Here is a 25,895-nt window from a genome sequence, read left to right on the forward strand (position 1 = left end):
TTATTGTAGTTATATTTGTAATTAGCATATTTAACCTTTAATCAATTAAAATGTGTTATTTTGATCTCTAAAGTTAACAGATTTGAAAGTTATTATTTTAAGTAACATGTATATTTATTTTTGGGTATCCTTTTACTTGTATTGATACTCAATTGTTATCTTCTTTTATGAGTGAATATCGAATCTATTGTCAGAATCATTTTTTTGACGATTATCGAGACCTTATTGTACATTACTTGTCTATTTTTTTCTTATGATATATTTTATATCTTCATTGTGATTATATATTACTCAATTACAATTAATTTTGCATTCATCATTGGCTCATACCTCACCATCAAAGGTTAAAAAAAATAAATTTACACACTTCTATTTAATAAATTACAAATATAATATTGCGTTCTTTTACCTCTAAACTCTTTCGTTGTGTCAAGTCTGTTATATGCTTTGTGTTGTTAATTAAAAAAATTTGACATTCATTAATTTTAGGGACTAAAATAACATATTTTTAATTAATTAAATGTCAATTATGCTAAAAATCACATAACACAAAGACCAAAATACAATATACCAATACCACAAGGACCAAAATGACTATTTAAAAGATACATATGTTACAAATTATCACTTATAACAAAATATTATTTATTTTATAACGTTCATTGTTATATTCGATAATTAAAATAAATAATTTGTTCGCAAAGTTAATTGGCCCCTACTCTACCCTTCACCCCCAAAATTTCCACTATTCACCCCCTCCCCCCAAAAAAAAAAAATCTCTAATTCTTCGTATTCTTAATTCTTTACATTAAATAATTTTTTGAGATATCAACGAAATGAAACGAAATAAATAATATTTAAATTTGGCTCTTAACGCAAAAAAATAAATAAATAAATTTTTAATCCCAAACTTGTAGGCAAAGTAATTGCCCCCACACACCCCCACCCCTCCCAAACTCCATCTCCCGCCCTTACATCATTATTCCATTTCATAAATTCACTGCTCTGCTTCTACTTCTACTTCCATTCTCACTTACCTCTTTCTAATTATTCCAAATTTCTCATCGGAAAATGCAGAACCCGCCGGCGATGATGAACAATCGTGTTACAAGTTGGCCGCCGAGAAGAGGACAAGTAAAACGTATGATTTTCAACAAATTTATCAAATCGGTGGATCGCTTGATCTGCAGTTGCTTCCGTCCGAAACCAATTGCTCCTCATAATTCACCACAAAGAGGTATTTGCTCTGTAAATCGCTAATTTCTTACACGGCACCCGGAGATCTGATTTCAGAATTTGAAATTTACAATTTTTATTAAAATTTTCAAATTACATCTATATAACAAATTAGTTGATTTTCTCGATTCAAATACATACTCTGTATTCCCCTGCTGTTCACCAGCTAAGAAACAGAGCTACATAATATTTTTCTTTATTATTGAGAATTCGATCTGATAGACGGAACAAAGCGCTAATGAAGCCGAGACTTGCCTTTTTTTTTTTTTTCTTTTTCATTTTTGTATAGCAAAGCTTAGTGTACTAGATTTTTTATTTATTTATGTGAGTGTAATGTATTTATTTTTTTTAAATAAAATATGTACTTTCAATTAATTTTTGTTTTTAGTCTAAATTTGTCCAACTGGTGATTAAGAGTGTAATTTTTAGTTATAATATATTTAGAAATGTTTGTAATATAATTTTATTTTTATGTGTTCTTAAATTTATCGTTGCTTTTTGGTATTTGTGGAAATCAGCATCTAAATTCAAGTGGAGATGAATTTATAATAATGATTTAATGGAAAGATTAGAAACCACGTAATCGATATTTAGTAACTTATTTAAAATTAATTTTAAGACATTGTGATTAGTTGATTTTGGTCAAAAGAAAAAAAGGATAAAGTTGGTGTAGGAAACGTGAGTGTGAAATAAGTTGAAATTCATTTATTTATTAAAAAAAAATGTGAAAGTTGCTTTGTCAATTTTATTTGATTTTTTGAAAACTATAGCTTTTAAAAGAATTTTATTTTAGCTGTAAATTATAAAACATTGCCACATGTAAAAAAGAGTTTTTACTCATTATTAATTAGTTATTAGTAAGAAACTTAGGAGTAGAAATGGCAATTTCTACTCATTTTGATAGAAAAAAACTTTGCTCGTTTGAATATTATAATATTTATTTTTAAAGATATAATAAGTTAATCGCCCTGAACAAAAGCAATTTTATATTAAAAAAATTAGAAATCAAAATTTCAAATTAAAAATGAACGAATATGTATTATCACAAATTTATTAGTCACCAAACTAATTGCCAGTTGACGTTTAGTGAGACAATTTAATGGACTTTTCATTAAGATCAATTTCGAAATTAAATCCTTAAATATTAAAAAAATTAATAAAAATATTATTTTTAAAGACTAGATCCAATTAAAAACACTTCAAAAATTGCCAGATTCCAAGTGTTACACTGTTGACTTTTATTTGTCGATTTACAATACATTAATAAACAATAATTACTTGTATAAATATTTTATTATACAAGTAATAATAAATTTGGATATTTCACTTACTGGTTATAAAATAAAAGAAAATAAAAAAATTGTGTGTGAAATAAGTTGAATTGAATTGATACAAAATGTGAATGCAACTTTTTCAAGAAAATTTCCAACTTATTAGCTGTACATCATCATATTTATGACCTGAGAGTGCATATTGTAAATTCAATAATTTCTTTATTATTTTCTCTGTCTCATATTATATGATATTTAAAAATATCTTTAATTTAATTAATTTACTTTTTATTTATATTAATGAATATTAAAATTAATTTATAATAACACAAGAAATACAAAATATATCATTTATATTTATTCTAATATTTATACATGGTGAAACACTTTCTTTTTTCCCCAAGAATTTAGCAGATTAAATATACTTGTCAATTTATTATTATTTTTTATATTCACATTAAATTAATGTTCTCACTTTATTTATTTTTGATTGTTCATGTGTACACTTGTTTTAAAACAATTTATATAATAAGTACTTTAAAATAAGTGAGAGCAAAAGCACAAATAAGTAACTATATATATATATATATATATATATATATTTGAATTTTTTACATTCTTAATTAATTGAGAAGAAAATTTACACACTTTCACAAAATTTATGATTCTGTCACTTGTAATAAGGTGTGTTAGGAGGGATAGAATTGAGTAAGATCGAGAGTTTATCGACCCCCTTTGAAGAAAAGTGTACATGCTCGAGTTATACATCGTTAAAGTTATTTTAATGTGTATAAATAATAGATCGTGTATAATAATAATAACTTCATAATTTTTTGAAATTTTTAGAAAATAATCTTGAACTTGCCACTAAATACATGTTAATATTACTCTTACATCAACTCATTTTTTCTTACTCTTAACATAATTTGTAATAATTATCTTTCACATAATATTTAAATTATTTTAATCCAAATAAAATTGGCAATAAATATTCTTGTATGCTCATTAAATAAATCTAGTCTTACAAGAAATAGCTAGAATTAATTCTCTGACTTTTCTTATAAAAATACTACAAGTTGCACCAACACAATTATTCTTACGAATTAATTTGGAAAAAATAAAAAAATAAAATTTTAAGCTTTGGTCCATTGGTCACGTGTCCTAATTAAGAAATATTTCGTATTCACACTTGCTGATTGAGTGAAATTTGACCATTGAATTTGTTTGTATAATAATTGAAAAGTACTCTTATTGATGTTATTTATATTTTTTGGAAAAAAATAGACACCTACTAGGAGTACTTTTTATATTATTAAAAAGTAGTCTATTTTCAGTAAAAATATTACCAATCATAAAAATAAAAACTCACTTTCTTTGACTCTAGACACCAACTTCAAGTTATGCTTTACTGTTTTCTTTGTGCTACTTTTTTTAACCTCAAATTAGCTATATGACAATAATTATATTATATCTTAAAATAAAGAATAAAATTTATTATGGTTTTTTCCAATTTTGTCCATAATAGTTATTTTTTAATAAGTGAACTACTTTAATAATATTATTATTTTATTATCAAAGCTTCTAGAAGGAATTGTAGTAACATCTAGAATGAAGTAAAAATACTCAAAATTAATCTAGGACTAGGTTCATCCCCCTCCCACTAACTTGATCTTCATATATATCTTCAAAAAATAAAAAGGATCTTTGAAAATTTTGCAATGTGTAGTTTTATATACTTAGCTGAAAAAATTGATATTTGAACTTTTATTTTTACATTTTCTTTTAATGATCTTATTCAAATTCTTGATCTATTTTTGAAAAATATATTTTTTTTAAATCGAAAATCTATCAAAAGACATTTGAGATAGTAATTATAGACATGTAATTTTTGATCGAATTTAAGTTTTATATCCTTTTTAGAGCTTAAATATTTTGACTTTTATCTTATTTTATTAAGTTTATTTTTAAAAGATATGAAAATCACAAAAAAATAGAATAACACTTTAAGGTATATTTTTATTTATCCATTCAAAATTTAGTAAATTAGTGATTTCAATTTTTTTTTTATATTTTTTTAATTTAGCTATTTAATTTTTCTTAATTAATATTATTATTATGTTATAACAAAAAAAATAATTAAAAAAAATTAACCTACCTATTATCCCACCCCCACTTCACCATTTTTCTCCACTCACCCCACACCCCACTACACTAATCCAACTCTTCCATATACATGTACACACATATATATAAATATATATATATTAATAATGGGAGGAAAAAAGAGGAAGAAGAAGAAAAAGTGGTACAAAGGAAAAGAGAAGAAAAAATTTTAGAAATCAAAAGAGAGGAACAGAAAAACAAAAAAGAAAAAAAATTCACCTTTTTTTTCTAAGGAACACGAGCATAAAAAAACAACTCAAAAATAGTGGAATTCGAGGCTTCAAATTCGTGTTCCTTATCGAGTTATTTTTCTTTGTGAATTAATTTTCACAAAAGGTAACACTTGATCTTTATTAAATTATTTGATTTCAGAATCATGCAATATATGATTTCAATGATATAAAGTGTTTTAAATTTATGCATGATTAATTTTTACATTATGATATGAAATAGATTGAGATTTTATATTATTAAATTTAGAGTAAAATTGTATTTATTCTTGCTTGCTCTAAATTTTCATTTTATCTTGTTCTAATTATTACAGTATGCAATTAGTAATAATTAGATGAAATTTAGTTCCTTTTTGTTAAGTTAACTTTTTCACTTTGTATATTTAATAAAATTGTATGGGACTACTAGCAGGACCCTCCTGAATAATGGACCCTCCTAGATAATGAGAGAAGAGAAGGACCCTCCTGGATAATGGAATTAGCAGGATCCTCCTGGATAATGCGACTAACAGGACCCTCCTGCATAACGGGACTACCAGGACCCTCCTGGATAATGGGACTGACAGGACTCTCCGGGATAATGGTAGCAGGATCCTCCTAGATAATGGGACTATCAGGACCCTCTTCGATAATGGGACTACCAAGACCCTCCTGGATAATGGGACTAGCAGGACTCTCCTGAATAATGAAACTAGCAGGACCCTACTGAATAATTGGACTATCAGGACCCTCTTGGATAATGGGGACTACCAGGACCCTACTGGATAATGGGACTAGCAGGACTCTCTTGAATAATGGGACTAGCAGGACTCTCCTAGATAATGGGATTAGTAGGACTCTCCTGGATAATGGGACTAAGTGGACCATCCTCGATAATGGGACTAACAAGACCCTCCTGGATAATGAGACTAGCAAGATTCTTCTAAATAATGGGATTAGCACGACAATTTTACAAAGTAGTTTAAAATAAATCAAAGAAAGCGGGACATAAAAGTCAATAAAGCGATCGTGCTAGAGAACTACGGGATCGAGGGGTGCCTAATGTCTTCCCTTCGTCAACATAATTTTTACCCGGTTTTTAATTACGCAGACCATAAAATAACGATTCAACTTCTTTTTTATTAGGGATGTAAATTAGGTGACTTGGAACAGCAAAACTCAATATCAAGTGACAATTATGTTACTTATATTGAAAAATCTGTAGACCGCTGTGCGAAAAAGGAGTGTGACAGTAATTTTTTTTACTCTAAAGAAAAAGAGCCTCAAGTAATTCTCCAAGAAAACTATTCAAAATATTTTAAAGAAATAAAAAATCTATCAGAATTATCTTTTTATGTCATATATTTTGCGATTCTAATTTTTTCAAATTCTACTTATGAGGTGTAATTATTATATTTCAATTATATAGTTCAAACACTTGACTCCCTGGTTGGTATAGTACTTAAGTAGCCATTTTGTCATTTTCCTATCCTAGTCAAGAAAAAATTCTGCAATTCACACTTCGACTATTGAAATTATACAAGTAGTGTTATTCATTTAGGAAAAAAAAAGATAAAGTTGTTTGGGTGTGAATTTAGTTGAATTAAATTCATTGGAAATGAACATTCAAGTTGCAGACTGCTTTTATAGTTTGAAAAAGTTTTACATAATTTATTTTTCAGACTCATTGACTATATAGTTGAAGGGAAAGAGAAAAAGTATTCCATTCGATTTGAACAAGCGCCTATTGATTTGATGGGCTTGAGAAATATCGAAAAGGTCAGTCCGTGAATAAATAAAAATTAATTAAAAAAATAATATAATATTAAAATTTAACACCAAAGAGAGTTAAAAAATCAAAACAATTAGGTTAATATTTCTATTTAAATATTATATTTTTACTTGAGAAAAAAACTTAATATATATTGTAGAATGATTTTATTTTTAGATTTGATTAACAAATAGTAATATTAACATCATGTAATATTGTTTTGTCAATATTTATGATAATATTTTTAAATTATAATTTATAAAAAATACAATTTAAAGAAAAAATGGTCTGCCCCGATAAGCCTGTAGCCCACATATTTATGAGTTGGGCCGATCGTTTTTTGACGTCACACAAAAAATGAGCTAGCCCGGCCTGACATGGGTGGACTTTACCCTTATTGACAGCTCTGCTTGTTTAACAACAAATCTTGGCATTAAGCATTTTTAAGAGTAAATTTGTAATACATGACAAATTTCGCTTACTTTTCTCATATTTATGTTATCTCACTTGCGACTTAACTATGCAGTAGTTAGGGGATTCATAAGGTGTATATGGTAGATGTCATGTATTTATGCTAACAAATATACTAAATAGAGATCGCTCGGCCCTTTCCTCATTCACTCGTCTCTCTATTTTAGTGTATGTGATAGCAAAAATATATATATATTTTTGTTAATATATGATGGAAATCTATTATTTAGTGATAATTTTATATGTAATATTATTACAATAATGTTACAGTGGCCAACCCAAGATTGACCCAAAAAGGGGCCCAAATTTATCTCAAACAAAGGATTATTGTTGGGCTGAGACGGTACAGTCCGATTGACCTTGACCCGGGAAAAAGTTGTCAAACTGTCATTTTTAGCCTCAGTATATTTATAATTTAACATCGAGTTTGAGTTATTGGATATAAAAAAGTTCTTGATTGTAAGCGAAACATTTTCTCTCAAACAGAGCCGATCTAGTTTCTTTATATTGGAATGAAAATATTAAATTAGGTGAAAAATAAAAATTTAATTAAAATTATTAATAACTAAATAAAACGTCATTAATAATAATAGGTTAGAGAGCTAAGCAACTGTCACTCTATCACTGCACTGTAGCACCCTTCTTCAGCAAGTATTCATATTTACACTTTTAGTCCTCACTCAAACTACTATTTATATGTGGGCAATTTTTTATTTATTTCACTCATAAGTTTCTGATTTTTTTTCTCCATATTCACACTCTCGAAGAAAAAAAAATGGAAGGACAGTACAAGAAGATGAAGAATCGAAGTTTTCCTCCTCCACCAAGACGAGGACTAATAACGGTGAAAATCGTGAATTCGGTGATTAAATCTGTAACTGAACTTGTTAACGGTGGATCGGAAAATAAAAACGGGAACGGAAAAACTTCCGGTGAATCTCCGGTAAGTTTTGATTCCGGTGTTGATTCTGATGGATGATGAATATTTATTATTTGAAGCTGAGGAATGTAAATAATAATGGGAATTTCTGTTTCCCCTGTTTTTTGGTTTTTCCCCTCATATAGCTTTATTTATTTAATTAGCTAAAATCTCTTTAATTTTTAGTGTTTTTTTGGTATGATCTATTGATTATGAAATAGAAATGAGTCCTTTTGTTGTATAAATCTATTATTAATTGGAAATATTGTTTAATTTATAATATTAATTTTGATCCTCGTGATAATCGGCGATATGTGTAACTCAAAAATTAATTATGATTAATATATGTGTTAGTACCAATTTTGCTATATTATTGAGAATTCGATCCGACAAACGGAACAAAGCTAATGAAAGAGGGCCGTGCGACTTGCTTTTTTTTTTTAATATAGCGAGAACTTAGTATATTAGATTATTATTTTTTATCTACATAAGTATAATGTATTTATTTCTTTTACAAATTTTCTGTACTGATGATAAATAAGATATGTACTTTCAATTAATTATTATTGTAGTCTAAATTTGTACAACTGGTGATTGGGAGTGTAATTTTTGTGAAGATTTAAAACATAGTGCTTAGTTGATTTTGGTCAAAAGAAAAAAAAGATAAAGTTTGGTGTAGGAAACGTGAGTGTGAAATAAGTTGAAATTCATTTTATTGAATGTGTTTCATTTATTATTTAAAAAAGGTAATAATTTCTTTTTTTGTCTTTTTTCGCACAAACCTAAAAGAAAAACTCTTCTTCGGTAAAAAGAAGAAAAAATGTAAATACAACTTTTCAATAATATATAATAATTTTCGCCATTTATTGTTACGGTTAATAATAATAATAATATATTCAGTTAATAGATGGATCTATCGAAAGTGAAAATCATTTTGACGAAGCTTTTTATAGCAAAAATTTATATGATGTATATATAAACATTAATTATGTAGTTTATACATTCTTAACTAATTGAGCAGAAAAATTGTATACCTTTACAAAAATTTTGACTCCTTTCACTTGTAAATAAGGTGTATTGGGAAGGGTAGAATCGACCAAGGCGGAGAGGTTCATCGACTCCCTTTGGAGAAAAATGCACACACTCGTATTTATGTATAGTTAAAATTATTTTAATGCATATATAATAATTGGTGTATTAATAACTTTATTATTTTTTAAAATTTTTTGAAAATAATTTTGATCTTGCCACTAAATATGTGTTTATCTTACTCTTACATCAACTGATTTTGTGATTATTATCTTTGATATAACATTTTAATTATTTAAATCCAAATAAAATTCACAATAAATATGTTTTATATGCACATTAAATATGTTTTATATGCACATTTGCTGAATTCAGTGAATTTGACCATTGAATTTGTTTGTATAATAATTGAAAAGTATGTGTATATGATGTTTATTTATGTGTGTGTATATTTTTTTTTAAAAAAATAATAAACCTACTAGGAGTACTTTTTATATTATTAAAGATGTAGTGTCTATTTTCGGTAAAAATCTTACCAATCATAAAAATAAAATATCACTTTCTTTGACTCTAGACACCAACTTCAAGTTGTGCTTTACTCTTTTCTTCGAGCTATTTTTTCATCTCAAATTATATATCATGATTTTAAAAATAATTATATTTTAAAAATTAAAAACTTTAAATAAAATTAATTATATATTATTTTTTTCAATTTTGTCCATATAGTTATTTCTTTAATACAATGCTAGTCTTAAGGGCTTTGAGAGTTTTGATTAGAGGGAGAATTTGTGGGTCACAAGCTTGATACGTTATCACTTGTGTGAACCTTCTATGTATTCCGAGTGAATTGATTGAGGTTGTTTCCCTCTGTATTTTGTACTCTCATATTTATAGTGGATCGTTCATCTCATTTGTGAACGTAGGTCGATTAACAGAACCACGTTAAATCTTTGTTTCTTTTGGTATATTGCAAAGTTAAAGAAAATTACTTTAATAATAATAATAATATCCTTTTTAAAAATGAGAAGTAACTTATTGTATTTAATTTCTTTTTATTTTATTAGCAAAGCTTCTAGAAGGAATTGTATGTAACATCTAGAATGAAGTAAAAATACTCAAAAATTTAGGAGGACTAGATTCATCCCCCCTCCCACTAACTTGATTTTCAAAAATAAAAAGATCTTTGAAAATTTTGCAATGTGTAGTTTTGTGTACTTAGCTGGAAAAATTGATATTTGAACTTTGCTTTTTACATTTTTTTTTAGTGAACTTATTCAAATTCTTTATCTATTTTTGAAAAATATCCTTTTTAGAACATATCAATATTTGAGATAGTAATTTAATTTATTGGAAAGAAAAAGAATCTCAAGTGACCCTTCTTGAAAAAAGGGCTTGACCTACCTACCTTCAGGATATTTTAAAGAATATATAAATCAAATATATAAAAAATTATCACACAATGCGAACAAGATTTGTGATTCTAATTTTTTAAAATCCTGCTTATGAGATCACATCGAATATGTTAATTGTTATATTTTAATTATAGTTCAAACACTTGGTATACACCATGGTTGGTGTGGTACTTAAGTAGCCAATTTGTTATTTTTCCTATCCTAATCAAGAAAATTTTTTGCATTCACACTTGAGTATTGAAATTATACTAGTAGTGTTATTTTTTTTAGTAAAAGAAAGATAAGTTGTTTGGGTGTGAATTTAGTTGAATTAAATTCATTGAAAATTAGCATAAAGTTGCAGGTCAGTCTTTGCAACTTTTTATAGATTTGAAAAAGTTTTACATAATTTATTTTTCAACTATATATAGTTGAAGGGAAAGAGAAAAAGTATTTTGAGTAACTATGGAAAGTCAATAAATCTTTTTCTAATAATTATTCTGTGACTTCACTCAACTCTCTCTCTATTTTAGTGTACATATTATACATGTGTTTCTTTTTAAATATATAATAAAAAATTATTAATTAGTGATAATTTATATATATAATATTATAAAAATATAATAATATAGTGGCCAACCCAACCAAGGATTGACCCAAATAAGGGGCCCAAATTCAGCTCAAACTAAGGGATTATTCTTGGGCTGAGCCGGTACAGTCCGATTGACCTTGACCCGGAAAAAATAAGTTGAAAAATTTATATCAATTGATATATTTTAATAAATAATTAGTGATTTTAATAATATTTTTTATTTAGTATCATTTATAGTAATATATTATGTTAAATTTGCAACATGTATTAAAAGTAAATTATATATGTAATATATTTGAATTATAATTGTTTTTTAAAATATATTATGTTTGTTTAGTAAATGTGAATGTGTATTAAAAACGTGTGATAAATGTATTTATCTTATCAAAATTTGTATTATATGTGAATAAAAAAATTGTTCTTTGTAATATGAATTAAACTTGCATTGTAAATGAATTTGAAAAAGAAATATTATTGTTATAAATGATAAATATTTTTTTTACTATAGTATATTTATGTAAGTTCCCCAAACAATTTGTCAAACTGTCATTTTTAGATTTTGCAAACACTAAGTTATTTTTTTCAACAACTTCTAAATTTTTATAGCCTCAATTTACTTATAACTTACCTAGGAATATCGAGTTTGAGCTATTGTTATAAAAAAATCCTTGATAGTTTATAACAATGATACTCTACATAGAACGAATCTAATTACGTTATAAAGATACTAAATTAGGTGAAAAATAAAAATTTAAAACCAAATTAAAATCGGTACTTACATTCCCAACCAATTTTTCATGTTATAAATTCAAAAACGATACATACATAGAATTTGAACAACTTTAATTGGTTTACTCTTCTAGAATCTTCCACTTCTTAATCATTAAGCAAGTATTCCTCCTATTTTTTTTAATTAAACAAAATTAAAAAAAATGAAGTCAACTTCTAATAACCACAATTATTTTTTTAAACAAAAGAAAATTTTAATTTTATAAGAAATTTGTACACAGAGTACACGTAACATAAATTAAAATCAATCAATCAATAATAAATATTAAATATTAATAATTATATGAAAACTCATAATATTAGATTTTTTTAATTAAAGTTATTAATAAATAACTAAATAAAAACGTCATTAATAATAGGCTAATGAGCTAAGCAACTGTCACTCTATCACTGCACTGTAGCACCCTTCTTCAGCAAGTATTCATATTTACACTTTTAGTCCTCACTCAAACTACTATTTATAGGTGGACAATTTTTTATTTATTTCACTCATAAGTTTCTGATTTTTTTTCTCCATATTCACACTCTCGAAGAAAAAAAAAATGGAAGGACAGTACAAGAAGATGAAGAATCGAAGTTTTCCTCCTCCACCAAGACGAGGACTAATAACGGTGAAAATCGTGAATTCGGTGATTAAATCTGTAACTGAACTTGTTAACGGTGGATCGGAAAATAAAAACGGGAACGGAAAAACTTCCGGTGAATCTCCGGTAAGTTTTGATTCCGGTGTTGATTCTGATGGATGATGAATATTTATTATTTGAAGCTGAGGAATGTAAATAATAATGGGAATTTCTGGTTCCCCTGTTTTTTGTTTTTTCCCCTTATATAGCTTTATTTATTTAATTAGCTAAAATCTCTTTAATTTTTAGTTTTTTTTTTATTGTATGATCTATTGATTATGAAATAGAAATGAGTGCTTTGTTGTATAAATCTATTGTTAATTTATAATTTTAATTTTGATTCTTGTGATATTTGGCGATAGTTGAGAGGTGTTGATGGTTGATTAAAGTAACTCAAAAATTAATTATGGTAAATTTATGTGTTTTGTACCAATTTTGCTAATTATATTAGTACTAATTTTTCTAGCATATATTTGCTTGTTGTTTATAGTAGGATCAATGAAATTTATTTTTTTTATATTTCAATATTTGGAATTTGGAATATTAAATATTGTGATAAATTGTAAAAATAAATATTTCCTTTTTTTTAAGGTAGTAACAAAATCAAAGGACAAATATGAAATAACCTTCTTCTATACCTTAATTTGTGCTATCTATCAATACTAGCAAATGCAAGAATTTGTATCACTCTATTTCAATTTATGCGTCATAAAAATACAAATTTATAAAGTTGAGATTTTTTTTAACGTACCAAGAGAATCTTCAACTAGGAATCGAGTTTTTCCAGCTCGGGAATCTGATTCGAAAGATGAAATTTTCCAAGTATTAGTTTTTCCACCAACCAAATGAGCTCTTGCTCGAGTGAAGCTTAATAGACTGGAAAACAGAATTGCTATTTTACAAACACATTTCTTCAAAAAAACAGCCATTGGGAATATGAAGTTAATTAAGCTCAAAAATAGTATTTTTCGATCGATTATGAAGCTTTCGAAAAGGGAAAATTGAGAGCAGATGAATAATTTGTTTGATAAATTTTCGAATATGTTTGTAATATATATAGTGAAGAGAAAACTAGCCGTTAAGAGTTAAATTGCAGCTAAAAAAGAGCAAGAAAACTACCCGTTAAAATAATAAGGTTAATACTAAGGTCAAATATTTATTGGGCTTTTTCATTTTTCTTAGTTGGGCTTAATCCATTAGCCCAACTTTTCAGATGAAAGCCCAAAGTCCAGCGGAAAAAAACAAAAACAAAATTAGAGAAATACACACTTTTGTTTCACTTATTTTCATTATTCTCTATTACTGTTAAAAATCTCCAAATATTTCTTATTTGTTTAATGTATTTGATCTCCATATTAATGTATTCGAGTCAGTATTTAAAGTATTCCAGCTACATATTAATGTATCCGAGCCAGTATTTAATGTATCTGAGCCAGTATTTAATGTATCTGAGCTACATATTAATGTAATTGAGATAGTTTTTAGTGTAGTCGACTACATATTAATGTATCCAAGATAATATTTAATGTATCCGAGCTTTAATTATGTCCATTTTTTTTAAAAAAAAAAAAATTAAGAGATTAATGTAATTAGAAATTTATTAGGGATAGATTGTAATTTTTATATCAAAACTATATGTTTTAAATTCATGTGACGCATTTGATTTAAACATAAAATTACGAAAGAAACTTTTTGCAGCATGAAAAAAACTAAACCTCTAAATTTTCACTAAGTTTAGCGATAATATCAATATTTTCAACCGTTCTTCAGCTTTTTATTAACAGTACTACGACAAAATCTCATACTCCTACAAAAATTTGAAAACCTTATTATATTTTATGATAAATTAAAAATGTAACTAAATTTAATTAATCAAATAAAAAAACCGTCAATAATTCAATAAAGAAACTAACAATGTACCTTACCCTCTCTTTACTTCTCTCTAATTTAAAATATTTGAATAATTTAGTCATAAATTAAATAAAGATATTTTTATTATACATACACCATCACTTATCCTCTAAAAGAAACAAAAACAAATGCCACATGTTTGAGTACATGCAAAAGCAAACTTCTATATTTCCTCTAAAATTATTTATAGCTAGCCTTCCTCACCTATGTAATAGAAAATTCATATAAATCTTTTTTCACAAATTCAAATTATTTCTATTTTGCTTCATTTCTTATTTTCTAGTGAAGTCAATCTCATCTTATTCTCGATTCTTCATTTTTAATCTAACTCTCCTAATATTATGCAAATATTTTCATTTTTGCAACTCTTTATTTTTAAATATTATCTTCATTGATGTAACTGTTAATTTTTCAAAATATTTTATTAACCAACCTTAACTCTATCCCACATAACTTTTATTTTTTTTAAACATAATTTTTCAATTGGAGTTCTTTTCTAACTAATTTTTTTTCTTTTAAAAGTAGAATACATGTTTTGGTTAAATAAAATTTAAACTTTTAAATATTAATATATTAACTTTTAAATTCAGATATACTTTTTAAATATCATTCAATTTATGTCTAAACGCCCATTTCAATGCATAATGTTTTTTTTTTAAAAAAAACATTACGTTTAAATACTATGCACTTCCTAATCATACTTTTCATGTATATCTTTTCTGATAAGATTAGATGGAAATAAGTTACAAAAACCTACACGAAAATATTATAAGTCGTATTCTTTTTGAGTTTTGATTGTGGAATCAAAGTAATTAAATTAGTCAACTTTTGGTAGGTGTCCTCTTTAATTACAACCATATATAAGATAATGATAAATTTAATTCTTACAATATACCTTGACTTTAACGCAAGCAATGACCTAAGAAGAAGCTATAGTTAAGGTTAGCTCAAGAATGTTGGTTGAGTTGTTAATGATTAAGATCATTTAAAGACATTTTCTCATTAACGATTAGTGTTAGATAAATTGTGTTAGTCGATTTTAAAAAAATAAATAATAATTTTTTATTTTTAATAATTAGAGGTAGATTCAAAAGATGCATATTAGTTAAAACATATTATTGCTTTATTCAATAAGTTCATTAAGACCACATAAAATTAGTATATTGATGTATAAAAATATTGAATTAAATAATCCTTATTGGTAAAACTTTTTACCCACGCCATTCAAAGTCGAAAAAAGGAACTAAGTAAATATTTCAAATCGCACACCCAACTTCTTTTGCGTCTTGGTGTGCCTAATAAAATCTCAAATTATATAATACAAAAAATATCCAAAATTAACACATACTTAATAAAATCTCAAATTATATATAAAAAAAAGCTTCGAAGTTAACACATATACACGATTATCCTTTCTCACCAAATAGGTCCGTCTAGTCTAACTTTAAAATTTATCATATAGCAATTAATAATCACAAATTTCTTTCTTTTCTATATATCGTATCCAACATAAATTAGGACGGACAGAGTAATACGGGGAGGGTGAGGAGGGAGGGAGGGAATCCCTTTCAAAATTCAAACTCAAAAAGCCCAACAAAAATCGGGTCGGGTCCACTCATTTTGTATCCGTTCACACTTCCCCCCATAGCTTTTTTCTGCTATTTCTTTGAACAGAGCTCTGAGATTCTTCACATTCCAAATCGAATTCTGCCAGAAGCAAAAAAGGGTTACGAATAGAGCAAAAATGGATGCTGAAAACATTGAAAATTCAGTGGAAATCAAAGGAATTCCTACTCGGGATGGTAAATATGTTGAGTACAATGTTGTGGGTAACTTATTTGAAGTTACCTCAAAGTATGTCCCTCCAATTCAACCTGTAGGCCGTGGAGCTTACGGAATCGTCTGGTACTTCATTCATCCCTAAAAAACTCTTTTTTCAGCTCCAGGCTAATTAGATTTTGATGTTGAAATTTGAAAAAGTTCAGTTTTTGAAGTTTGAATTTTTAAATTTGGATTTTTTGTGCCTAAAATTGAAAAATTGGTCTGAGGAAGTTTTGGGGAAATTGAGAACATTTGAAGATTAGATTTTTAAAATCTGATTCCCGAAATCTATGGCCAAATGCTACAGAAAACTTGGCATGTCTATACATAGTTGAATTGAAGTCAATGGGTGTAGTTAAACCTGCTGCAAGACTCTTTTGGGTGTGTAAATTGCGGATTTAGGATTTAAAGTCAGTTGGGGGTTCAAGTTTGGTGTTGAGGCACACAAACATAATCTGAGCTGATAAAAATGAATGCATCTATCCTGGATCAGCTCATGTGTGTGCATTTTGGATATCTAAATTTCCTGAAGTTGGTGCTTTTGTTAGAATTTTGGCGTTTTTGTGTACTTCCATAGCTCATATGTATAGATGCATGTCTGATAAGCCTCAAAAGAATACAAAATAATGCGATGATTGGTCATGTATTTAGACCCTTTTCGGATGTGAGTAAAGTTGAAATCTTTTGCCTTGGAGAGAATGAGAAACAAGTGACAAACTATAGGATTTATTTATGTTGATTGGGATAACTATGGTGAATTATTGATTTGATTTGATTGTGTCGCAAATTGACTTTTTGTTGGGTTTCCCTGCAGCTGTGCTACAAATTCGGAGACAAAGGAGGAGATAGCAATAAAAAAAATTGGGAATGCATTTGAAAATAGAATTGATGCAAAGAGGACCCTTCGCGAGATCAAACTTCTTTCTCACATGGATCATGAAAATGTATTGCAATCATTTGCTAACGAGTATAGTGCTTTATCTTAGAGAATTCATTTCGTCTCTCTTCACTCTTTTTCCAGTATATCTTTTATCAGCTTGTTCTGAGTGCTAATGGAATCTTAGGTGTGACTGTCATGTATCTACGGATAAAGACTATGTTTTCATCCAGAAGTGTCTGAAGCGAAGTTTATAACTTAGCCTCTAGTTTCTTTCAGTACAATCTGTAATTTGGTTATCAATATTCCTATATATTGATATTGCTATACTGGTTTTGCAGGTCATCAAAATAAAAGATATAGTAAGACCACCAGACAGAGAGGAATTCAATGATGTGTATATTGTGTATGAGCTAATGGATACTGATCTGCATCAGATAATACGCTCTTCACAGGCCCTCACAGAAGATCATTGTCAAGTATGTATGCCTCTCTACTTATGCTCAATTTTCATTAAATTTTAAATAATGTATGTATAACGATCACTCTGTGACAGTTAGAAAATCCAATTTTGGTGCGAATAGAATGTCTTAGTAATTTGTTGTACGTGCAATTGTAATTGACGCTTGATGAAAAGATCAAACTTGCTTGTTATGCTGATTACTGATTCTTTGTTTGATGATGTGCTATGAAGTTGCATACTGTGAAAATGGGTAGTTTTCCCTGATCATAGTTACAAGTTTAATAAACTAGAACGTTTAAGGAAATATAGAAATGTGAAATTCTTCTTCAAATGGACTACTAAAGAAATAGTGCCACACAAAGTGGAATGGAGGGAGTAACAACTTTCACTAGCTTGTTATTAGCTGGTTTATCAATGGTGTTTTTATTTTATAACCTCCTGTATCTGATGCTATTTGAAATTTATGCTTGTTTCCAAAATAATTCCACATTTTCTAGTAACACAGGAGAAAATTTGAGAGTAATCTGAATGACATTGGTTATGTTTACTTGCATGCTGAAGGCTCAAACTGGATATTTTATCTAAGTTCAGCTTTTCCTTTTTCTTCTTTGTGTTGAGCTGTGGAAACAACCTCTTGCAGAAATGTAGGGTAAAGCTGCGTATAAATAGACCCTTGTGTACCAGCTGTACCCTGCGTATAGCAGGGCTTAGTGCACTGGGCTGCCTTTTTTTTGTGATGGCACCACAATTTATCAATTTCTCACCCTCTACTGCATACAGGTTTTCACCCACTAAAGAAAAAAAAAAGAACTACTATTGCCTGACCAAGCTTTTCCATATTTTTGCTGTCATAATTTATGCCTTACTTTGGCCATTTTCCATGGAACCCGTCTTTATTTAATTGCATTGCTTGACACTCGAGTCTTCAGTATCTCACTACTAGAAAGTGAATGATGGTTGTTTAAATTACTTTAGTCTTAATATTATGTTTTTCAGTGGGGCCGATGCTCCATTGAGTTCGAATGGTGCATCACTGGCTCTTAGACATTTCTCGGTAATGAAAAAAAAAAAATCTGCAAATGATCTTACTCGCAACTAGTAAAGCTTTTATTTTCAAATCCACACTTTATTGTTTTAATGTATGTGCTAGTTATAAATTGGCACAAAGGAATATTGAATTTGGTTTGGCGAAGTTTTGTAACATCCTGTTGATGCTTTTTCAGTACTTTCTCTATCAATTATTACGTGGACTCAAGTATGTACATTCTGCTAATGTTCTTCACCGGGATCTGAAACCTAGCAACTTGCTACTCAATGCAAACTGTGACCTCAAGATCTGTGATTTTGGGCTTGCTAGAACTACTTCAGAGGCAGATTTTATGACTGAGTATGTTGTTACCCGATGGTATAGGGCACCCGAGCTACTACTTAATTGTACTGAATATACTGCAGCGATTGATATATGGTCAGTTGGTTGCATTTTGATGGAACTCATTAAGAGAGAGCCTCTTTTTCCTGGCAGAGACTATGCTCAGCAATTGGGGCTTATCATTAAGGTATGTCTGCTTACACTGATATGTTGTTGTATCTTATCCTTCTAAATTAGCCAAATATTTCTCCCTCCGTTTCAATTTGTGTCTTAGTTTGACAGGGCACAAAATTTACAGTAAATAAGACTCGTGGTCTAAAAACATGTCATATGAAGTTTCCAAATTAGGACTGAGGCGTTGTTCTTGAAACAAACTAATAAAAAAGTATGACAAACAAATTGAAACGGAGGGAGTAGTACATATATTCATTAACTAACACTAAGGCTCATCTATAGTTGATCAACTTGATTGTCGTTGTCTTTATAGACTAACAATAAAGCCGGTTATGTTTCTCTTTTCTGTAAATTAAGTTATTAGGTTCACCGGAGGAGTCTGATCTTGGATTCCTAAGGAGTGACAATGCTAGGAAGTACGTCAAGCAGCTGCCTCAAGTTCCAAAGCAACCATTTTCCGAGCATTTCCCTGATGTGTCCCCTTTAGCCCTTGATCTTGCAGAAAAGATGTTGGTTTTTGATCCAGCGAAACGCATAACTGGTATGCTCTTTTGCAACTACTGCATCAAAAAAGTTACTTATCTAAACTTGTTTTTCTTACTCATCGATTCTTCTATTGATTTCCTGTGCATACAGTTGAGGATGCATTGAACCATCCATTCATGATAAGTCTCCATGAGATAAACGAGGAACCAGTTTGCACTTCTCCTTTCAACTTCGACTTTGAACAAGCATCTCTAAGCGAGGAAGACATTAAGGAGCTCATATGGAACGAGGCTCTTAAGTTTGATCCCGATACAACCAAGTGATGATCCATACTATATTTCCTCAATAGCTGGAGTGTGATTTGGTTGTGGCAGGTTTAGCCATTTGTGACATCTGTTTGATTCTTCTTTTAAGGTGAGCTTGGAGAGTTTGGTTTTCCTCCTTCATACACGGGGTTGTTATAAGGGAGTGCGCGCATGATGGGGGAAGTAATCAATGGATTCATATTCTACTCAAGAATCCTTCGCCCCCTCGAAATTTTCTGTAAAAAAATGGAACTAGTCGTTTTCTGTTTACAAACTCAAAACTGTTTGTAAACAAATCATAGAACAAAAGAACAATAAGGATGAAAAAGAAAGAAACTAAAGTGATTATTTGCGAATATGCTGTTGTATAAGAGTTTGATAATATAATGGTATTGATATTTCAATTTTGAACTGCCTCTCTACTTTCTTCACAAGGTAAGTGTCATATTGTGTACACAACATGACAAAGTGGTGTGAGAAAAGGAGCACCACTTCGATTTGAAGCATCCACTCCTCTCCTCTTCTCTTCTCTTCACATGCCCGAACCATATGTCATTTTGTTTTAAACATGAATGTCAAATAAAAAAATCCTTACGGTAGCAGTGAATCGTCAAATTCACATCGAGGAGCTGGTCAGTCATAGTTTAAAGACAACAGGTTGAAGGTTGTTGGCCAAATGATACACACTGGAATTCTAAATTGAACCTCTTTTGAGAAAGGAGAATAGATGCCACAACGAGTGGCACTGCCAATTGTCTTATTATTTCTTGGGGATACATTTACCTAAACTGGCTTGTCTAACAACAAAGCTTATGCTTACAGCACTCAAATTAGAATAATGTTGAAGTACCCGTGACTTAGAATTTAAGAACTTGTTTGGGTTGTCTTCCTCGCTTTCCCATTGCCTTTTCCAGAGCTGTATGAAAATCATCAAAAGGTGATACTTCCAACCTGTATGAAAATGAAGGAGATTCAACGTCAGTTCCTTGCATCTAAGACGGGTGGTAAATGATCTGCCATCCGTCTTGCATCGTTAGGCTAACAAATGACTTCCTAGCCCACTATCATCCGCAAAATCATTTTCAAATTTCAACTGTTCTGAATATTTAATTTTTCAATTGCATTAATATTGTAGTTAGAACATCTTAAACTTTTCTTTCACAAGGACATACTGGCATCAAGTGAGAGAAGGGAGTTCATACTCATATTTCAATTTCCCATCTCGACATAGGCCCAAAAGATAGTCTATCATGGATTGACGCTCTTCAGCTTTGTCTGAACTCATCCACCTCTGTAGCCAGAATCCTGTCAAGGTAAGTTCCTGAAAATATAGTTTCTAAATCAGTTCAGTATTCTTTTTCCTCGTGGCATACACTAGTACATCACTCACTATGTTCCAATATATTAAATTTTTACAGGTCTTAATGCATATACTTGAGGTTCTTATTTGTTTAGGACAGTTAAAATTGGAGTAGATGAAAAAATCTAAACATAGAGGTACTAATGTATGACCTGCAGGTTACAAGAATTTAATAGATTCTACCTAACAATTGCAACACTGTGGATGCATCTCAAGATCTACGTTACTGTCCAAGTTCTCATAACTTTATTCCACATTACTTACCTCACCTATGCTACTGCTCATTCAGGAATAATTGAAAACAGTTCTACCATAGAGCCACTTCTTCACGGGAAGAACATGAAAGTGAGATGCTTGAGACTTGCCTTGAATATAAAAGCAGAAGTAGATACAGTTATCGGTTTCTTTGACATCCCCCCATATGTCACCATAGTGCCACCCTGCCTGCAACAAACATGCTATCTGTCTTTATTTCTGGCAAGTTAAATTGACTAGAAAATAAAATTAAGAATACCATCTTACTTCAGGAATTTTAGGATCAATGAAGCAGCATTGCCACCAACACAATTAAAGCCTAAAACAGGTTCAGGTATATTGCCCTACACAACATCAAAGGAAATAATAAAAATATGTTTAGAATGGAAAATACCAATTAAAAAAATGTATAAGAGAAGTAAAACTATTTCCTCCATTGATTTTTTTAGCCTTTTGAACACCAATTAAGAAAGCTAATTTGGAACTTTAATTTAAGGCTGCTATTGACTCGATAAAACCTATGTTTCTTCTCAAATTTATTCATGGGAAATTGTAAAGAATTTTTTTTTTTTAAAAAAAACAGGAAATCGTAGAGACTTCTTACAAGTTTGTTTAATCATTTATCGATGAGGGTAATTTTGAGGGAAAGATAATACCTTCTTGGTTTCTTTAAATATCACTTATTTCAGACCAAAGTTAAAAACTAGAAAACCACTTGAAAGGGAATAGAGAAAAGACTAGTTTAGAACATTGTCCCGACACATTGAAGATGTATAGGGTTGAAAAGGGGGATAGGAAGAGAGGAAACTGAAATGAAGGAAAACTCCCTGCAGCAATGGCAGTATGGCACTACATAAACAGTTCAGTACACAAATCATTATCAACTTAAAATGCTTGTTGATTGTTACCAGAAGACCTCTGACATTCTTCACTTCCAGTTGGCTTTCAGTATACACTTCATCAGCACCTAGTTGCTTGAGATGGGCTTTTGCTTCATCTGATCCTGCCCTGAGAGAATTGAGTTTATAATCCTGTGATACCTCATGCGTAGCAATTTCTATTAAATTAAGAAGACCTAACATCATACACGTATTAATGTATAAATTCATTGCTTTATTTTCATCGGGAAAAGCACTCAAGGAAATGAACACAATTTATACAGAAACATTGGAAATGGAGAAAGAAGATAGGAAGCTCTTAATATATCAAACTCATAGTCCTAAAAGTGAAACTTGCGATTACATGAGACAGCCTTGAGAATTTTAGGAGAGTTTGGAAGCTACATAGTAGGAAAGATGTTCTTTTAGGCTGCAAGTTGTTGAATAATTACAGAAGTTAGCAGCACTAATCAGGGATGACTCAACCTTTCCTAGAATAGTACCACTAAGATAACTGTTGGGAAAATTTGCTACAGATTTTTTAGTGCGGGATATTGCTGAACCATGTCTAAACATTCAGATAACCAATTGAATGGAAAACCCTCTTAATTCATAGAGATTATCTGCCTCTAACAAACTTGCAGATCTTAGTACCGTTAGATTGCTGAATGCTCCTGAATAAAGAGGCAATTCTCAGGCAATCCGAGTTTAATGTTAAACATAAGGAAACTGCACCAGCAATAAAGGGGGAATTTTAGGATATCAGGAAAATAATATCATAATGGTAATATCGGGTCATTTTTACCATAGCAAGGAATTACAGATGCAAACAGAAAGGCATCTATCTTATGCAATAATAAACTTTAATCATAAGTTTTGTGTTGCCAAGGAAAGCAAGATTTTCACACCAGAGAACAAAGGAAGGTTTTCAAACCAGAGAATTAGACTGTGCTCTGAACAACTATTTTGAGACATAAGATAACTTCAAATTCACCAAGACCACAACATATTTTCAGCAGAGGTAAACTCCACCTGTCTCTAATGATATTGATGCTATGAATCCCACGGAGTCGAGCTAGTTGAATAACACATTGACCCACTATGCTTGTAGCACCATTTTGCACAATAGTGTCCCCTGCTTATGAAAAACGTTAACAAGAGAGATGGAAACAAGCAGTAAACATTAGATTCAAAACTTGGAAAACCTGATTTTAATGCAATAAAGTCCTCAAGCATTCTCAAGGCAGTCAACGGATTGACAATAACAGTCGCAGCATACTCCATTGGGGTGCTTTTATCAACTTTCTGCCACACACTCTGTTCTTTTACGACGTATGTCTGCCATGTCCCTGCACGAAAACATTGGTGTATTGATGCGTATCAGAATACCAAATTAAGTTCCTTCAGTGGGTATTAAGTCTAGTAAAGTATGCTTCGGGTGCATAACTTGATGTTTTGATGAGTAACAGATTTCTACCTGAAGAAGGTGGGGAAGGGATAACCCAATCTCCCGGGGAAAGACCCTTAACTGCAGAGCCAATGGCATGTACTTCTCCAACACCTTCATATCCCCCAACTGCAGGCAACGGTGGTCGGACAGGATAAACTCCTGCGGTACAATAGATTTGGGGAAATTAATGTGAAATAATGTTTCCTCTGTGAGGAAGTCAGAAAACTAGTCTTAACAATGAAAGAAAAGAATGGACTCCATCAATGAGATCAAATGTTTGAAACTTTAAGTTACGTATTTAGTCCTTATTTGGGACGGATGCCTAGTTGATTGAGTGATTGATTAAATGAAAGAAAAGAAAAAAAATAGACTTAAGGGCAAGAAGGCATCATTTGACGAAAAGCAAGTCACACAAAGAAAAGCTAAATATTGCCTCTGCCACCACACCCCTAGTCCACTGAAGTCAAAAGTTGATTAACCTTGAAACATATAGAGCTAATGAGACCTACTTCTGTCCAAACATAGGCGTTATGAGCAAGTTGAGATTTAGAAACATCTATTTTTTTCTCTTGTAGCACAATGCACCAAAATGCATATGCAATACAACCCTACACTCTTATTAGATGTAATTTTTTAAGGTACTCTCTAATTAGATGTTCATACTGGCAAATTTATACGATGGAATATGAAATTGTTATAATGGGTTCACTGACAGTTGTTAATACTTCTGTTAATATTTGTAACTAATGACGACCATATACAATATCATGCACATGAGTTGACACCTTGTAGTAGAGCAACTGAGAGTTTGAGACAGCCAGAAATGAACGTGTGAAATTAAATCACAAGTCAAGAACTTAACATACTGAAAAGTATAAACATAATTTATTAATTTACTATTAGATTATCGATTAACCATTTAAGAGAAAATCTCAAACCGTGGTAACCCAATATATAAAAAAAAAAAATCAAAACTGTTACCGATACAACTAAACCGTTAAGCATATTCCGGTTCGGGTTATTGGTCTCGGTTTGGTTTTGAACAATCCTAATATCATAGACCTTTTCAATACAATATTTGTGATAAGTATAGATTTTAGATACTTTTGTTTTCGTCGTGTTCAGCACGATCCTTCAATATGTGTCTGTGCTAGTTAGCTTATACCTTCAGCAACAGCTTGCTTTAAGTGAAGTACATGTTATTCAGTAATACTAGCCTCCATTGACAATAACATATTCAAAGCTCCCACCTCCTAACTAAAACGGATCCCTACTATTGACAACTCTTTAATTGTAACATGTCAATATCAAAAACCAAACAAACAAATCGAAACGGTGAGATTAGTCAACGTAAGTCTCTGCACATATAACCATTGTGTCATTATGAAGTAAAATGCTCTAACCTTCAATTCTATTAATATCAGAAGGATTGATCGGAGCCGCAAGCATTCTAACGCACACATCATTGTCTTTAATTTCCACCGGCGGAAGCTCCGTCACTCTGCGATTAACTTACAATTAGTACCAGATAATTGAAATTTGAAAAGTAAACTGAAGAGAAATGGAAGAGTTACTTAACCTAGTGACTACATCAGGAGAGCCGTGTTGATCGTAGACAACGGCCTTAGAAGGCGGCGAAATGGCGGCGGAATAATCTCGTACGGCGGAGTATAGAGGACGAGAACGGAGCCGGAGGACTCGTGAGAGCGGATTCCACGGTGAAACTCCATTTACGAGGGCTTTTAGGGGTACAATCCTAGCAGTCGCCATTACAGAACCTTCCAAAATGAACTATGGTGTTCTTATTTTGTTTGACCAAATTATTTTAAGCAAAACTCCTAATTTTTCATTTGTCTTAATTATTTTAGATACAATGCCTAATTTAAATATTGATAGCAACTATTACGTATAACAAAACATACAAATTATATTCGTAAATTATAACTATAAATTGTATTTCACGATTTATATTTGTTACGAAGCTTTTAATTTATATAATTCGCTATAATCATTTAATTTATACAAATTATTTAGTTTTCTATAATTCATTTATACATTGCAATTTTTATAATAAAATTTGTA

General features: G+C 29.9%; 2 protein-coding genes and 1 long non-coding RNA gene across 3 annotated transcripts; 1 reads left to right on the forward strand and 2 right to left on the reverse strand.

Moving 5' to 3' along the window:
• Positions 1 to 854: 854 nt before the first annotated feature.
• On the reverse strand, positions 855 to 13,493 carry LOC138339714 (uncharacterized). Its single transcript, XR_011212574.1, has 2 exons — positions 13,216 to 13,493; positions 855 to 1,283 (listed from the first exon to the last, which is right to left on the reverse strand). It is a non-coding gene; the product is annotated as an uncharacterized lncRNA (long non-coding RNA).
• A 2,604-nt stretch (positions 13,494 to 16,097) lies between these two features.
• Positions 16,098 to 20,018, forward strand: MAPK4 (mitogen-activated protein kinase 4). Its single transcript, NM_001246838.1, is given in 6 exon segments — positions 16,098 to 16,280; positions 17,011 to 17,140; positions 17,415 to 17,552; positions 18,760 to 19,092; positions 19,437 to 19,620; positions 19,716 to 20,018. Coding segments are annotated over 6 exon segments (1,119 nt in total). The 5' UTR covers positions 16,098 to 16,119; the 3' UTR covers positions 19,889 to 20,018.
• Positions 20,019 to 20,535: 517 nt separating this feature from the next.
• LOC101253659 (enoyl-[acyl-carrier-protein] reductase, mitochondrial) lies at positions 20,536 to 25,680 on the reverse strand. Its single transcript, XM_004251233.5, has 10 exons — positions 25,393 to 25,680; positions 25,217 to 25,314; positions 23,841 to 23,972; positions 23,569 to 23,712; positions 23,396 to 23,498; positions 22,394 to 22,493; positions 21,753 to 21,829; positions 21,596 to 21,674; positions 21,073 to 21,191; positions 20,536 to 20,821 (listed from the first exon to the last, which is right to left on the reverse strand). Exons 1-10 carry the CDS (start codon positions 25,581 to 25,583, stop codon positions 20,728 to 20,730), a joined length of 1,137 nt encoding a protein of 378 aa, XP_004251281.1. The 5' UTR covers positions 25,584 to 25,680; the 3' UTR covers positions 20,536 to 20,727.
• Positions 25,681 to 25,895: the final 215 nt, after the last annotated feature.

The sequence above is a fragment of the Solanum lycopersicum genome, chromosome 11, assembly GCF_036512215.1.
Source record: "Solanum lycopersicum chromosome 11, SLM_r2.1".
NCBI classification, from domain to species: domain Eukaryota; kingdom Viridiplantae; phylum Streptophyta; class Magnoliopsida; order Solanales; family Solanaceae; genus Solanum; species Solanum lycopersicum.